This window comes from Cryptomeria japonica, chromosome 8 (genome assembly GCF_030272615.1).
Source record: "Cryptomeria japonica chromosome 8, Sugi_1.0, whole genome shotgun sequence".
NCBI classification, from domain to species: Eukaryota; Viridiplantae; Streptophyta; class Pinopsida; order Cupressales; family Cupressaceae; genus Cryptomeria; species Cryptomeria japonica.
In genome coordinates, this window is record NC_081412.1 from 684586811 (window position 1) to 684604468 (window position 17658).

A 17658-nucleotide genomic window follows, 5' to 3' on the forward strand; every position below is an offset into this window, starting at 1 on the left:
TATATTTCTAGTATGTATTGTAAACAATTTGAAAACTTTAAAGTTTGAGTATATTTTAGTATGTTTATCCTTTAAATTTTAACTACTACAATCTAATCATGTTTCATGTACCTTCAAAATAGTTCTAGACATAACAAAAAAGTATATTGGTAACTCATTTATATGTACTTTATATTTCTAGTATGTATTGTAAACAATTTGAAAACTTTAAAGTTTGACTATATTCTAGTATATTTCTCCTTTAAATTTGCATTACTACACTCTATTCACGTTTCATGTATCTTAAAAAAATCAAACTACATTTTTTTTTTTACAAATTTGTAGGGTGAAAGCCCTACATTTTTCTTTTTATCCTAAAGAATCAATATAAATAGTAATAAATTTTGTTGTTTTGTTTTGTACAAGTGTTAAGTAAAATAAAATGTCATGCATTATCTCACAGACATCTTTATCATTTGCATTTTTGACAACTTTTCTTATTGCATGATTGGTCAAAGAGTCAATATGTCATCACAATGTACATTCAAAAGTGACCAATTTTTCCACAATGTTTCTTTTGCACTATTGTATCAAGGAATCCATGTGTCTCTAGTTAACAAGACTTTGAGGCTCATAAAAGATTAATCTTCAAGGCTATGCCATTGGTTGAACTGAGATGAGTCATAAGTGATTAGGACCCAATGATGAAATATGAAGATTCTTGGGTTAGCACCATGCTTCATTGAAGCTAAAACATTTCTAAAAGTGCAAAGTCATTGCACTATCAATTAAGTCAAGGTTCTACAATTGATTCTTTTCATAAAGAAATAAAGGGGAGTTAAATGGCATTTTTTAATAGTTGTAGGATATGCATGTCATTTTGATTCCCATACGATTATTGAAGAATGATTTGTTTTTTGAGTTAAAGTTCCAATGAGTGTCATGATGAAGGATCAATGAAGTTTAAATATGAGACATAATCTAGGTCATCCCACATAAGTGTTGGCATTTGGCATAACTGATGCAGATGAGATGATGCAGGTGATGCAGTCGAAGGATAATGACTGAACCAGTAGAGGATAAGGAGACTGAGATTTTGTGGTTAGATGACATGATTAGTTATTTGTGTTGTCATTGCTGGCAACTAATGTGAAATGATGTTTGATGATTATCACTGATGTTTTCCAATATTTTGTGTGTCATTTAAGTGATTTGGTTTACCAGAGACAGGGTTTATCGGCATAGAGCTAAAGTCTGTGAAATAGGGCTTTAACCGGTAAAGATGAATTGATTTGATTGTATTAGAAGATCGGTGATGATTGGTGATTAGTGGTTTTGATGGTGAACTTGTATCATGGAAAGGTGTATTTGACCGGAACCGGAACTTGTGATGATTATCGAAAAACATGTTTCAAATTTTTGATGAAGTTTTACTAGAGTTTTACTAGGGTTTAAGGACCGGTGAAGATATCATCAAACCAGTAATGATTTTTGATATGATGGTGATTGACGGTGATTCTACATGAAGGAGATAACATGACACAATGCACGTGAAAATATTTGATTGCAATTTGGCATGAATTAAGGAAGAATTCCTTGGGAATCTACAAAATGCTTAGTAGAGTTTTTTAAGGTTTGACTTTGGTACAGATCGGATTTTTGTGATGATTTACGATCAACCAATAGTTTATATTGCATTGTAATTTGATCTAATTGATCTTAGATGATCTCTTATGATCTATATTATAATTCATGATGTGATTTAGGGTTTAGTGGCCGACCTAGTTGAGATGGCTATTTATGTTGACACAGTTGATGTTCATTGTGTTGGTGGTCTTAGAGAATGTGTTGAGCCGTCCAAGTGAAGTGTGAGATCTTCCTAAGAGTTGTAGAGTGTTGAGCATAATTGGATCTAATTTAGCAAGAAGAGAAGTGCAAGTAATAGATCATTTTCTTACTATTGTTCCCTAACAGTTGCAGGAGGTTAAATCCCTTAACTGGGTAGGTTGTAACAGGCCTTAAACATTTAAGTCCCCTAATAAAGAAGATCTCAAAAGAGTGTTAAATCCTCTCACAAGGTTTATCCTAACAGTTCATCAAGCTCTTAACTGGGTTGCTAGGCAAATCCCTTAACTGGGTAACTCCAAACAGGGCGTATTGTAAGCTCCTAACAGGGCGTACTTCAAAAGAGTACAAATACTTGTGGGTACTAACTCCCATCATGGTTTTTCCCTATTTGGGTTTCCAAATCAAAACTCATGGTATTCATGTGTGGAATGTTTCTCATGTGATGTTCTTGTTTAAGTTTCATTTCATGCATTATTTCTGAGACAACTGATTATGATGTTTTATCAGAAGTTTATTAGAGGTTGCTGGTATAGATAAGAAGTTATTTGAGAAGGTATTTGATCTGATTGATAAGGTTAATGAGTTGGTAAATGATCAAGTTGATACATGATTTCTTAGTGTTGAAAGTATTGATTGTTGAGGTAAAAGATTTGATTAGTGTGTTAAGAAAATCCGATTAAAGAAGTTGATATATTTGCTAAAATATTTTATATCTGAGATTAATTTAATTTTGGGTTTAAATTTTTAATTGGTGTTAATACTTATTCACCCCCCCCCCCCCCCCCCCCCCCTCTTAGTATTAACTAGATCCTCATAGGATTAACAATAAGTGGGTTACACTTTTGGTTTGGAAGAAAACTTGTTGGTTGTTAAAAAAGGAAATTGTAAACCCCTTCAAATGAAGGTTACCCTTTGTTCAAATGCCCTTATAGTGTTTGATCAAACACTCCCTTCAAATGAACACCCCTCCATGCAGGGGTTCAATCCAAGGCCTTTTCAACAATTTCTTATACTAATAAAATATAGGTTCATTTGAAGATGCCCTTTGAACAAACCTATTTTTTAATTTTATTTTTTAAAGAAGAGTTTATAACTTCAAAAATGACATTTACACTATCATTTTCAATATCAGAGGCAAAAATGAAGCAAGGAGAGCAAGTTGAACCCATGGAAGAGTGAACTAATCCCACAAGCATTTTCCACGTCATCAACTCATCACTGCCACATCTAGGTTCCTTTCATTTTTCATCTTCTCATTTTTCCATTTTTTAATAGTCTTTAATTTTTTATTTGATTTATTTTTTGTTTGCATGTGGTTTGTATGAATGGAACCCTAAATGCTTGACAAAACAAAGGCATTAGAATGACACTGACACTACTCAAGCAAAGCACGTATATAAGCTACATGAAAAGTGTAAGGAAAATAGACAAATACTCAAGAAAACACATATAGAAACTAAAATTAATGTCAATTTTCATGCCAGGCCATAATTTATTCTTGCAAATTTTGTTGGACCTTCTGATAGATCATTGTCTTGTTGTAGGCATAGATAAAGAATTGTCATTCAAATCACTTCTACAATCACATTATAGTATTCACCTATCATTCAATGCTTTATTTGTAGCACATGGAAAATGTTGGATATATGAAGTCCAACAGTCATCATGGTTTCCCTCCCATTGCCTCTTGTCCATTCACATTTTGGATAAGACAATTATGTTTATTTATATGGTGAAAATTGTTATTGTATATTGTATTGAAAAACCAAAGATTAATAAAGAGTTTTTCCTTGCTTGAAAGTGGATGTAGCCTTTATGGTGAACTACTATAAATCTAGTGTTATTTTTTTTTAATTGTTTGTCTTCTATTTGTTTATAATTCTTCATTTACATTTGTTTACACTTTATAATTTATAATTGGTGTCAGAGCTTGCTGGTGAAGGTCGTTGGAAATCAGCAAAGAATGTATAGAATAATGGAGGAAGTAGATGAATGGAGGATAGAGAAATTCTTAGGGAAAAATTTGGGCTACGGAAAGTGCAAATGGAATAATTGTAATTGATTAGGAAATATCTCTCATTTGCACTAGAAGGAAAAGCCAACAAGCTGAATTCCATAACTGATGAGAATTGGGAGAAATTAGACAAGAAAGAAAGGTCTACAATCTTCCTTTTGTTGTCCAACAACATTTTCAAGTCAACATCTCAACTGAGAAGATATCAAAGGAATTGTGGGACAAACTTTTTGCCACATGTATAAGATGGCTTTAGGTTTTAACAAGTTCTTTATTATGAATAAATTGTATTTAATTTAAAAATGAAGGAAGGAGGGATCATGTCAAATCACCTCAATGTATTTAATGCTCTGGTTAGCCAATTAATTTAGGTGAGTATAAATTTGGATAATGAAATAAAAGTTATTCTTTTATTATGCTCTCTAGCAAGCAGCTAGGAAGAAGTAGTGATGACAATCAGCACTTCGATGGTTGCCAAAAACAAATAAAAATTTTATGATATTATCGACACTCTTCTTAGTGAGCACATGAGGAAGAAAAATCAAGAACCATCATCCAATGATGCCTTGAATATTGTCAATAGGGAAGGGACTCAACATAGAGGCAAAAATAATAATAGAAGAAGCTCCAAATTTGCTATAAGACCAAAGTCAAGGGATAGAAATGACGATTGTTGGTTTTGCATGGAAAAGTGGGACACTAAAAATAATTGTACTTCATACAAAAAGGCATAAGAAAAATTAAAGGGTAGTGATTCCAACATTGCATATGACAAAGATGATGACATTCAAGTCTTTTTAACAAGTGACACTACACTAGATTGTGGGTTTTGGATTTTAGTGCCTCTTTCCATGAGCTACTCCATGCAAGGAAGCCTTCACAAACTACCGAGAAGGTTATCTTGCGAGAGTGTATCTTTATGATAATAAATCATGTGAAATAGTTGGTAAAGGTGACGTGATGCTACAACTACAAAATGGAAATAAATGGCTTTTAAAAGTTGTAATACATGTTCTCAAGCTAAAATGAACTTTGATATCTAGGGGATAGCTTGGTGCTTAATGGTGTGATGCACAAACATCCTAATTGCCAATGCCAAGATGGGAGCATCAAAACCAGTTATGGAGTGTCACGTGGGTTTTTGACCATTTTTTAAATGGCTTTCAACTTTAATGCAATGAGAGTGAGGCATCGATGGTAGAGGAATTAAAGTAATTCTATTGCAAGAAGGAAAATAACAAAATTGAAATGGTAATGGTTGAGCATGTAATAAAGTACCTGATTAAATATAGAATCAAAGGAGGTAGTGGGATTGTGTAGTTCTGGTAGTACTCAAGGGAAGTGGAATAGGTATCATCCAAGGTGGAGTAGTACGTGGAGGAAGAACAATTGAAAAATATCAAAATGTAACGTAGAGTGCTAGGTTTGAATGAAAGGACAAAAAAAAGAAGAAAAGGGTGTTGAAGGGGAGAGGGAGGCTGAGTGGAAGGTTTGAGGGCTGTGATCTCAGCTCATATAGTTGGCTATGGAGAGAAGAGTGTGGGACTGGGTAAGGGGCAAAAAGAGAGAGGAAATTATGTGTGTGAAGAGGATAATATGTTGTGTGAGCAATTTATTGCAGGGAAAGAGTGCGTGTGTAGAGATAAATTTGAAGATAGAGCTAAGGCCAATGTGGAGGCTAGTTTTGTTAAAATTTTAGAGTTTTTATTTTGAGATATATTAATTGTTGTTGAGAAGAGATTGTTGGGAGGTTTGCTGAGATATTTTGTTGTCATTAATGTCAACATATCTTTTTGTCTAAGGTAGTGAAGCCGTGAAATTCAGTGAGTTAGGTTTTTTAGCATATCAAGTATGATGAAGATCAGAGTTTGAAGATTAAAGAGTTTATAGAGGATTGTCTATAGATGATTAAGTGCAAATTTTAGAGGTTTGCATGGAAATTTGATTAAGTTATGGGTATCTATGTTGTGGTTGGTTTTTCAGTTGTTCAGTGGTGGCAGAGTGTTAGTATGTTGCTCTAGATTATAATATCTTATTTTATGGATTTGGAGAAATGTTTGGGACATTGATATGTGTCCTTAATTCAATTTGTACGTGGTTTGGAAGATCACAAGTGATTTTCAAGGTTGACAGTCATTATAGTTAGTGTTCTTGATGTTCGGTTTGAAGATCATGATGATTCTAGTAAGTGGTGTTGGTGTGTATGTTTCTAGATCTTGTGCCTATTGTGTTGATGGTGCACATTAACCATTGACCTTGTAATTGATGATTTTTCTCAGTATATTGATGTTATTCATGTTCTTGGCTGATCCAATGCTTGTAGCATGTTGCAGATATTCAAGTCATAATTCTTGGAGGTGTTTCGAGTTAGAGGTGATGATTTGGTCCATGTTGTCTTAGCTGACATTTTTTTCGCCCATGTGTGATAATTTGTGTTTGATCAACAACTGTTGGTATTATGGATGAGTTTGTCATGTGTTGCATTGGTTTTTTCATTGATGTCAACACTTGTCACACTTGTCATTCTGGAGATCTACATTGATGGTTTGCTATTCTAATATTTTGGTTATAGATTTACCAAAAAACATGTTATGCACTCACCAGTAGGTTATTTTGTTCAGCGACAACAATGATGAATTGTTATCATCTGGAGATCATTTGGCTATGTCGAAGACATTGATTGGAAGCTTGGATTTGGTGTTTTGGTTATTGGTCTATTCAGGTTCACACATTTGCCTTTGCCGACAGATAGGTCTTTGTTATGGACTAGCACACAGTTCATGTCCAGATCAACATTGCATGTCATGGAAATTGTTTATTGATTGGTTATTGTATTGAGCCAACATGTTGTATCTTATTTGTAATTTTTTTCATTGTAATATCTTTGGTGAGCCGACCTACTCATTTGGTCCTTGGTTTTGTATAAATGTAAGATCATTTGATGATCAAATATGTGCTCGGATATGGAAATGGTATGGGTGAATATTGAAGAGCAGGTCCCTGTGTGAATCAAGCAGACATCATTCAAAGGTTAAAGGAAAGGTTATGAAGAAATTCAGAGCTTAAACTAGTACTAAATCAAGCATTGTTGATGCTACTTTGTGCAGTACACTATCTTGGATTTAACCATCCATTTGTATGTTAGTGAGACTTCCCATTTTGTGATGGAGCAGTGAGCTCTAGGCGGTTGGCCTTTCTGCATGTGCAGACCCCATTTGTATACACATACTATTTGCAGTAGTATCATCTGATTGTGGGTAAGGTTTCCCACCGTAGTTTTTCCCTCACCAGGTTTCCACGTCAAAATCTTTGTGTTGTGTGTTGTGGATGTTGTTTCTCTTTCTGTTTCTCACATTAAGTTTTACCAGTACTATAAAATTTGTTTATCTGTTTTACGGAAACTTAAGATTGGTTTACTGACATTAAGGTTTAAATTATTATATCTGATAATTGGACTGCAAATTTTATATAACTGGTTCACAACTAATTCACCTACCCCCTCTCAGTTGTCCTTCTGATTAGTTTGTAAAAGATATTCACAGAAAGAAGGAATTGATTATAATGAAACCTTTGCACCAGTAGCTAGAATTGAGGCAGTTAGACTATTTCTTGCATTTGCAGCCTACAAGAATTACAAGGTTTATCAAATGGATGTTAAATGTGCATTTTTGAATGGAGATCTTGAGGAAGAAGTTTACATTGAACAACTTGATGGATTTTCTTTGGCAGATAAAGATATGGTTTGCAGGTTAAGGAAAGCTTTAAATGGTTTGAAGCAAGCCCCTAGAGCTTGGTATGCTAGATTGGATAAATATCTTTTGAAGTTTGGTTACACAAAAAGTAATGTAGACAACAACTTATATTACAAAGTTACAAATGATGCCATTTTGGTTATTGAAGTATTTGTGGATGATATCATTTTTGGAGGTGAAGAAGGTCTATGTAAGGATTTTGCTAACAAGATGCAGGAAGAATTTGAAATGTCTATGATTGGAGAAATTAAATTATTTTGTAGGTTTGTGGATTTCACAAAAAAATAAAGGGATATTCATTAGTCAAACAAAATACTTGAAGGAACTCTTGAAGAAATTTGGTATGGAAAATTCCAAACTGGAAAGAACTCCTATGACTACAACTGATAAAATGACTTTGAAGGATGAATCTGCTCCTATTAATCCGACAAGGTACAAATCTATGATTGGAGGATTACTATATTTGCCTCAAACAAGGCTTCATATAATGAATGCAATATGTATTGTATCTAGATTTCAAGGCAATCCTAACGAAAATCATGAAACAATAGTTAAAAGGATTTTTCAGTACTTACAAGGAACAACAAATCTTGGTTTATGGTATCCTAAGGATGAAAATTTTGATTTATGTGCATACACTAATGCAAATTGGGCAGGTGATGTAGATGATAGAAAAGCACTACCGGAGGAGCATTATTTCTTGGTAGTAGACTAATTTCTTGGATAAGCAAAAAATAGACATGTACTTCTTTATCCACTGCAGAATCAGAATATGTGGCAGCAACATTGTACTCAGGTATTATGGATCAAAAAAATGTTGAAGGATATAAAGGTAAAATGCAAAGAACCGGTAATCATCTATTGTGATAATTCAATAGCAATTGACATATCAAAGAATCTAGTATTTAACTCTAAGGCAAAGCATGTTTCTATGAAGTATAATTTTTTGAAAGAGAATGTGGAAGCAAATGAAGTAAAACTGGTTTATGTGAATACTAAAGAGCAAATTGCAGATATCTTTACTAAAACTTTGCCTAAGGAGACATTTGAATATCTCAGAGAGTAGCTTGGGGTAATTTCCCCACTGGCAGAGACTTAGATGATAGAGTTTGGCATCAAACCAGTAGGAATTATCAAAAAAAAAAATTCTGGCTTTGATGAAGGAAGAGCTACTTCTCAGGGGGAGTAGTTGGCTGAGTATTATATTTCTTTAAGCTTAACTGCTTTGGCATTTGATGTCAAAGGGGGAGAGATATCTATAGAAAAACATTGTATCTTTGGTTGTATCTTTGGTTTCTTGGTTTCTGTTTCTGGTATAGAACTTGGTTTACAAAACTTGGTATTTGGAGATTGTTGGTTGTTTGGTTTATTTTAGCATTATGTTTTTGGCACTTAGATGTTTTTCTATCTAGTGTTACCATCAATGCCAAAGGGGGAGATTGTTGGTATTATGGATGACTTTGTCATGTGTTGCATTGGTTTTGTCATTGATGTCAACACTTGTCACACTTGTCATTCTGGAGATCTACATTGATGGTTTGCTATTTTGGTATTCTGGTCATACATTTACCGGCAAACATGTTATGCACTCACTAATAGGTTATTTTGTTCACCGACAGTGATGATGACTTGTTATCATCTGAAGATCATTTGGATATGTCGAATACATTGATTGGAAGCTTGGATTTGGTGTTTTGGTTATTGGTCTATTCGGGTTGATATATTTTTCTTTACCGACAAATAGGTCTCCGTTATGGACCGACACACGGTTCATGTCCAGATCAGCATTGCACGCCATGGAAATTGTTTATTTATTGGTTATTGTATTGAGCCAACATGTTGTATCTTATTTGTAATTTTTTTCATTGTAATATCTTTGGTGAGCCGACCTACTCATTTGGTCCTTGGTTTTGTATAAATGTAAGATCATTTGATGATCAAATATGTACTCAAATATGGAAATGGTATGAGTGAATATTGAAGAGCAGGTCCCTGTGTGAATCAAGCAGACATCATTCAAAGGTTGAAGGAAAGGTTATGAAGAAATTCAGAGCTTAAACTGGTACTGAATCAAGCATTGTTGATGCTACTTTGTGCAGTACACTATCTTGGATTTAACCATCCATTTGTAAGTCAGTGAGACTTCCCATTTTGTGATTGAGCAGTGAGCTCTAGGTAGTTGGCCTTTCTGCATGTGCAGACCCCATTTGTATACACATACTATCTACAGTAGTATCATCTGATTGTGGGTAAGTTTTCTCACTGTGGTTTTTCCCTCACTAGGTTTCCACATCAAAATCTTTGTGTTATGTGTTGTGAATGCTGTTTCTCTTTCTATTTCTCACATTTAATTTTACTAGTACTGTTAAATCTATTTATCTATTTTACCAGCACTTAAGATTGGTTTACTAGCATTAAGGTTTAAATTGTTATATCTAATAATTGGACTGCAAATTTTATATAACTGGTTCACAACTGATTCACCCCCCCTCTTAGTTGTCCTTCTAGTTCCTAACAACAACTAGATATCATTGTAATTGTTTTATGTGTGTTGACCTAACCTTGTTGATCTTTCCAAGGTTGATGTCATGTATAAATAAATGTAATAATCTTATGTGAGCTATGGAGAGTGCATGAGTGTGAGTAGTTGTGCGAATAATGTATTGATCTTTTAGAAGCAGAGGAGAAGTTTGAAGAAGAAAATGAAATTTGTTATGTGCTTAATCATAACTGCAACTAGGAATTAAGGATGTTATTTCTCAGTTCATGCTTTCTGGAAGTAATTTGTGATTGTTTGTAAGGAAATGAGCCTTCCTTGGGTTATAGCCCTTTTTATTTTGAGCAATGAGCTCTAGGCAGTGTTCCTAAATGCAAGTGCATTCCTCATTGTAATACTTCTAATAGAGTATATCTTTGTGGATTCACTCTCACTGTGGCTTTTCCCCTAACAAGGTTTCCACATCAAAAAAATTGGTGTTATGTGTGTTTATGATGTGCTGTTGATTTATGCTTTCATGCTTAATTATCAGATCTGAGAATAAGTTCAAGTTGTGTAGCTTTTTGGTGGTAACTGATTCACCCCCCTTCTCTGTGGTTTGCCCTATTTCCACTAATTAGTATCAGAGAAAATTCCTATGAAGAAGCTTGACTTCTTGAGGCGATCTAGGATGGAAACCTACAAGAAGGATAGTTCGAGATTTGATGGCACTAATTACTCTCTTTGGAAGAATCGTATGGAGTGTCACTTGAGATGCATTGGTGAATCTTACTAGACAATTACCAAAGACTAGTATACCATTCCTCAAAATGGTCCTTGAACTCCGAATGAGATAAAGGAAGTTGAATATAATATGAGGGATAAGGAAGCATTGTTGAGTGCTCTAATTGACTCTGAGATGACAAATGTTATGGAATTGAAGACTGCTCATGAGATTTGGAAGAAGTTAGAAACTTTGTATGAAGGTGACAGTTATGTAAAGATTTCCAAGTTGCAGAGCCTTAAGGGTAAATTGAAGATGAACAAAGATGATAATATCACTTCCTTCATGCATAAAGTGAATGAAATTGTATGTAATATTAGATGTGTTGGTGGAACGTTGGAGGAATCAGATATTGTTGCTAAAGTGCTCAGATCCTTTCCTGCTGCATACAAACGTAAAGTTGCTTCTATTGAGGAGATCCAGACTGTGACTAATGTGACTAGGGACATGTTGATTGGTAAGCTTTAAAAAATTTAATTGAGTGAGTTTGGTCATTCTCTTCCTAATTCAAGGCCAATGTTTTTGAAAAAGGTAAGCAAAGGTATGATCCGGGAGAAAGTTCTTTAAGGAGGATATCCAAATATGAGAAGGATGTGAAGGAAATTGAAGAAGAAGAGTGAGAGGTTGAGGAGCTTGAAGCCCTTATTTTCAAAACATTACCCAAAGGAGCCAATAATTTTGAAGGATAATTGCCTCTTAAATATTTTTCTTGCAACAAGATAGGTCATTTTTCCTCAAGGTGTCCTAAAAGAGTTCCTAAGTTCAAACCTAACAAACCTAGATTTTATAAGAGATGTTATTATGTTGTTGAAGGTGTGATATATGTTGAATCTAATAAAGGAGGTTCAAGTGATAATGAATGGGTGTTTATTTCTATCAAGGAAGATGATCTAATGCCTACTAATTCTGCTAGTTGCAATGTGGAAAGATATTTGGTTGCACAAGTTAAAGAGAAAGATGAAAGGGTGATTGCCAGTGGATTCTCTCACCACATGACAGGTGATAAGAATAAGTTTGTGAGTTTGGAAAAATATGAAGGTGGTGTTGTAAGGTTTGGTGATGATAAAGTTGGTATAATTCATAGTAGAGGATCCATTTCTCTTGATGGTAAGCACAATAATGATGATGTCTTGTATGTAGAAGGTCTAAAGCATAATATTTTGACTTTTGGATAGATGCTTGACAAGGGGTATGATCTTCAATTCAATAATGACAAGTACAAAATTTTGGGTAATTTCATAATCAAGATTGCATCAAGTACAAGGACAAAAGGTAATGGGTGGGTGCTAGAAGTTGGGTCCCAATTCCATGGAAGTCTATGAGAAAAAAAGTTTGCCGCTAGAAACGAGTATCTGTTTTTTAAGAAACAGGCACCCGTTTAGCTTCGGAGCCTCGACCCATAAAAATAAAATGGCTGCCTGTTTAGGATCGGACCACCATAGAGAAATGGGTGCATTATTTTTAGAAATGGACACCCATTTCTAAAAACATGTACCTTTTTCTAAAAACATGTACCCATTTCTTAAAACGGGTGCACGTTTCTTAAATTACTATAAATTTCAAAACGCATGCCCATTTTTTGAATTTTAAATAATGGGCACTCGTTTCATAAAAGATGGAGCAGGAAACACACCTATGCCTTGGTTTTGGCTTCAGGTTAGGCTTGGTGGGACCAAGCCTATGCTTGGACCTCCAAAACAATGGCTAAGGCACTGGAATACCAGATTTCTACCTTTCCATAATTTTTTGAAGGTCTTCCTGATTGTATTTTTTGATGAAACAAAAACCCATTAGAGTTCTCACTGTCCTAATTTCAAAAATGTAAATTTCACAGTGATATGATTACTTTTACTATTTTTGCATTATTTATTAATCAAAAGTGGCACCTAAATGTAAAATAGTGAGTTTTAGTAAAACTTTAATAAATTTTTTGTTTTTTGGTTTTTTCAAAAATAAATTATATGACATCAATCTACATACAATTCTTTTGAAGATTAAAAAAAAAAAAAAAAAAAATTTCATCAAATTATGGTGGTAGTACACCAGATGTTTTGAAAATGTACTTTATAGTCAATTAAAAATTAGTTAAAAAAAAATATATTCAATAAAAAAATAAGAAAAAATATTCTCATCAATATTTGGTGTATTAGGTATCTTTTCCTAGAAGGATTTGCAAAAATTCTTTTATTTACATCAAAATATGGTGGTCGTACACATGTGTGGTATGGTCTTGAAACAAACATTTTGAAAAAGTGGTTTTTAAATATGCCTACTAAAAATCAATTTCTACCATATGGGTATTGAAATAAATTACATATTTGAAAATTAGACTCCGAGAACTACATTTTCTATTACTAAAGTTTTTTCAGATTCAAACTTTAAGTACCTCAAATTTTGACATCAATCGACAAAAAAATTGAGAAATAGGGAAAACACTTCCACTTTTTGCCCAAAAGTGGGACTCAACTTCTTGCACCCACCCTAATATCTTTCACTTAAACATTACTGGTAAAAGTTGTTTGATTGCTCAGACTTATGAGAGATGGTTGTGGCATAGAAGGATGTGTCATATGAATTTTGATAACATTATCAAGATAATTTCTACTCAAGCAGTGAGAGGTCTCCCTAAGTTAATGAAACCTGCTAACACTATGTGCAGGGAGTGTCAGTTAGGGAAGCAGGCTAGAGTTACCTTCTGAAGTAAACAAATTTGTTCAAATGGATTGTTGGATCTCGTGCATACTAATTTTTGTTGTCCTTCTAGAGTTAGAAGCTTGAAGGGAGAGATATTTCATGTTGCTTATTGATGATTATTATAGGATAATGTGGGTTACTTTCTCGAGGGAGTAGTCTGAAGCTCTAGATAAGTTCAAGATATTCAAAGATATGGTTGAGATAGAGACAAGTTTTAAGATGAAGTGTTTGAGATTTGATAGAGGTGGTGAATTCAATTCTGGTGATTTCAATGCATTTTGTGAAGAGAACGGGGTAAAGAGATAGATGTCTACTCCGAGAAATCCTTGATAGAATGGAGTTGTGGAGAGGAAGAACATAACCATTAAAGAAGGTGCTAGAACCATGATATTGGAGGGAAATGTTTCACATGTCTTCTAGAGAGAATTTGTGAGTACTATTGTTTACACTCTTAATTGAGTGCATATAAGAGGTGATATCATTAAGACTCCTTATGAATTATGGTTTGGTCATGCTCCTACTCTTAAATATTTTAGAATTTTTGGAAGTAAATATTCTATCAAGAGGGATGAAGATCTAGGGAAGTTTGATGCTAGATGTGGTGAAGGAATATTTCTTGGTTATTCTACCAAAAGCAAGGCCTACCGGTGCTATAATAAGAGATGAGAAAGATAGTTGAGAGTGAAAATGTCAAGGTTGATGATGGCAAGGAAAGACAACCCAGATCCTTTGAATATAATTCAGATGATCAGAATGAAAACTCAAATAAAGGGAAGAAAGCTCACACTTAGAACCAAGTGCAGATCATTCTAGAAGAAGTAACTAGTGCAAATGTTGAAGAAAGAACACAAGAGTCTGAAATTCAAGAAAATACTAAGACTCCTAGGTATGTAAGGTTGCATCATTCTAAAAATCAGATCATAGGAGATAGAAATAAATGTGTTCAAACAAGAAGAAGAGTTGTTGAGGATCAAGTTGAGTATTGTTTGATTTCAAAGATTGAATCTAAGGATGTAAATGAATCATGTAAAGATGAACATTGGGTAAAAGCAATTGAAAAATAATTGATGCATATTGAAAAGAATAATACAAGGGATCTTGTTCGCAGACCTAAGGACAAAAATGTAATTGAAACTAAATGGGTCTTTCAGAACAAATTGAATGAGCAAGGTGAAATTGTTAGAAACAAAGCAAGACTCGTTTATAATGGATATTCACAAATGGAAGGAATTGATTTTGAATAAACTTTTGCCCCTGTGGCAAGAATTGAAGTTGAAAGATTGTTTCTTGCTTATGCTACTTACAAGAATTTCAAAGTCTATCAGATGGATGTCAAGTCAACATTCCTAAATGGTGTACATTGAGCAACCGAATGGATTTTAGTTTTCTGATCAAGGTAATATGGTTTGTTGGTTGAAGAAAGCCTTGTATGGACTCAAGCAATCCTCAAGAGCATGGTATGATAGATTAGATAAGTATTTGTTGAAGCTAGGGTTCAACAAAGGTGTTGCTTATAGTAATCTATACTTTAAGATTGATAATGATAACATTCTAATTGTTGAAGTTTTTGTTGATGATATTATTTCTTGTGGAAATGAGAGCCTATGTAAAAAGTTTCCTGATGAGATGAAAAATAAGTTTGAGATGTCTATGATTGGAGAGATGAAATTATTTTTGGGTTTGCAAATTACTCAGTTAGATAAAGACATTTTTGTATCTTAGTCTAAGTATATGAAAGAATTGTTGAAAAAGTTTGGTTTGGAAGATTCAAATCTAGTTCGTACTCCTATGGTGATCGAATTTAAGTTGACTAAAGATGTTGACTCTCCTAAGGAAAATCAGATTAGATACAGATCTATGATTAGTGGATTACTCTATTTGACTTGGACAAGACCTGATATCATGAACTTAGTTTGTTTTGTTGATATATTTAAAGTTGATCCTAAGGAATCTCATGTTATAGTTGTCAAATGAATTTTTAGATATTTGAAAGGAACAGTTTATTAATTACCACTAATTCACCTCCCTCTCACACTATCTTCTCTTGGTCACATTTAGCATACAAGGTTTCCCTCCAAAATCGATTTCAAAACTAATCTTCTCAGCCTATGAAAGATTATGTCTTGTAGGCGATGTTAATTCTTTGTACATCCTTTCAGATAGATAACTACTCATAATAAATGCCTTCTCTTTGGAAACCATCTGCATTCAAATCATGCTTCTAATATTGGATTACTATACTTAGTAATATTCATCCTAATAGATTTACTCAAGCCTCAAAAACTCAACAACTCTCTCTGCAACTGAATCATCATTAAATGCTACTTCATTCTTCTCAGTCAATTGATTACTATTTTTAATAATCTTCATATGTCTAATGAGATAAAATCTCCTTCTATGTTCATCATCTCGAGCCACACACCAGTTTGTTGGTATGGTCACCATTAATGCATTCTTCATCCTTCTATCGTCCTTCTCTAAAGGGATCGTCAACTACCTCATTAAACTCAATCATCAACTATGTAAGAACTGACCTCTACATATTGGATTTCATTCTCGACCACTTGGTAGCCACATGTCTTCATTTCCACCATCCAAAACATTTGGTCAAGCTCGGTCAATCACCACATAGATCATTTTACCTATCAACATGCAATCATGTGGCAAAAATCATCTCCTTCAATGTCCAAGTCACTTGGCCAAGCCCGGTCCACGTCCAGTCAATGTCCATGTAGACCATCAAGCCTATCGACAAACATCCTTGGCATCAAAATTCTTCTTAATCATCATCCAGGAATTTGGTCAAACTTTTTTGGCCACCACATGGGTTACTGAGTCTATTGACTTGCAAGCGTGGTGTCCAAATTGCTCAGCTAGCTTTGGTGAAATATCTGAGTGAATAGTTCATCTATCGAGCTACAAACATGGCACCAAAATCTACCTTCAAAAACATGCAATCAACTTAATCAACCTGCTTGTGATTCATTTCATACATGTCACATCGTTGGGTCACACTTGGTCAATGCCCATGTGGACTACTGTGCCTATCGAGTTTATTGTTATTATCCTACATCATCATTCTTGTGTCTAACTTACTCATGTGGGGTAAGCAACTTCAAGTGACTTTAGACATTCTTGTTAGCCCGCATGCCACTTTGGAGGAGTTTTGGACTCATGCAGGATAATCTGAGACTCCTTTTCTCTTTGTTGCATGCCTTTACTCTTCTCAGCCCTTAAGTAGTGCAGGATAAGGTGATCTACAATATTCCCCTTTGATTGTTATCTCGTTCACCCAATTACTTTGATTAACTAGCAATACAAGATAGAGGCCGCCTTGTTTTGTATACATTAAGTTACCCCATGCAACCTTTTCCACTCCGACGAACATGATGCAAGAGAACTGGAGTCTTCATCATCTTTGAAGCTCGTATCTTGCACGACCAACCAAGGCATGACAACCATATCGTAGGGTAACATCTTAGTGAGATGGGGATAGTTAATAACACAATGCGATAACCTGCATAACCATCATGTTATGCAATTCTTCTATAGTTCATTCGATAACTTGCATGTTATGTGATTCTTCTTCTACACTTTTCAACTGCGATAACCTTCGTGTTATTGATATTATCTATCACAAGACCAACACGACTAACCTGTCATGTTATTGATAACTGCAGTCACACATCCACCATGTTATTGACATTTGCAGTTATATAACCCTCATATTATTGACCACTCCTATCGCATAACCTATGTGTTATTTACATCTACAATTGATACTTTTTGTAACTGTATGCAACTAGTACAACAATAACCTTCGTGTTATGCACAACTACAACTTTACTTTTGCTGATTCAACAAGCTAGCTCAATGCCTCCACCACATCACTGACCTTTGTCTTCTTCATCCAAATGTTTGTCTAAATAGCATATTCCATGCTTTCCTCCTATATCTCCTTGTGTGTATAACATGGTGTGTTATTTGATGTTGCAACAACACTTATGCTCTTGATCAAACTTGTTTTCTCCATGATATCATTACTCTATGGCCTTGGTCCTTTAACTACTTTTACATCCAATAGCAGACTCCGTTGTCCTTTCAATTTTAT

General features: G+C 34.3%; 1 protein-coding gene across 1 annotated transcript in view; it reads left to right on the forward strand.

Moving 5' to 3' along the window:
- The window catches only part of LOC131857915 (receptor-like protein 43), a 66721-nt gene that overhangs the window by 6791 nt on the left and 42272 nt on the right, over positions 1-17658 (forward strand). The window contains exon 4 of the mRNA XM_059210703.1: positions 11735-11960. Within this exon, the coding sequence (XP_059066686.1) occupies positions 11735-11960 (226 nt within the window). The remainder of the gene's footprint in view (positions 1-11734; positions 11961-17658) is intronic.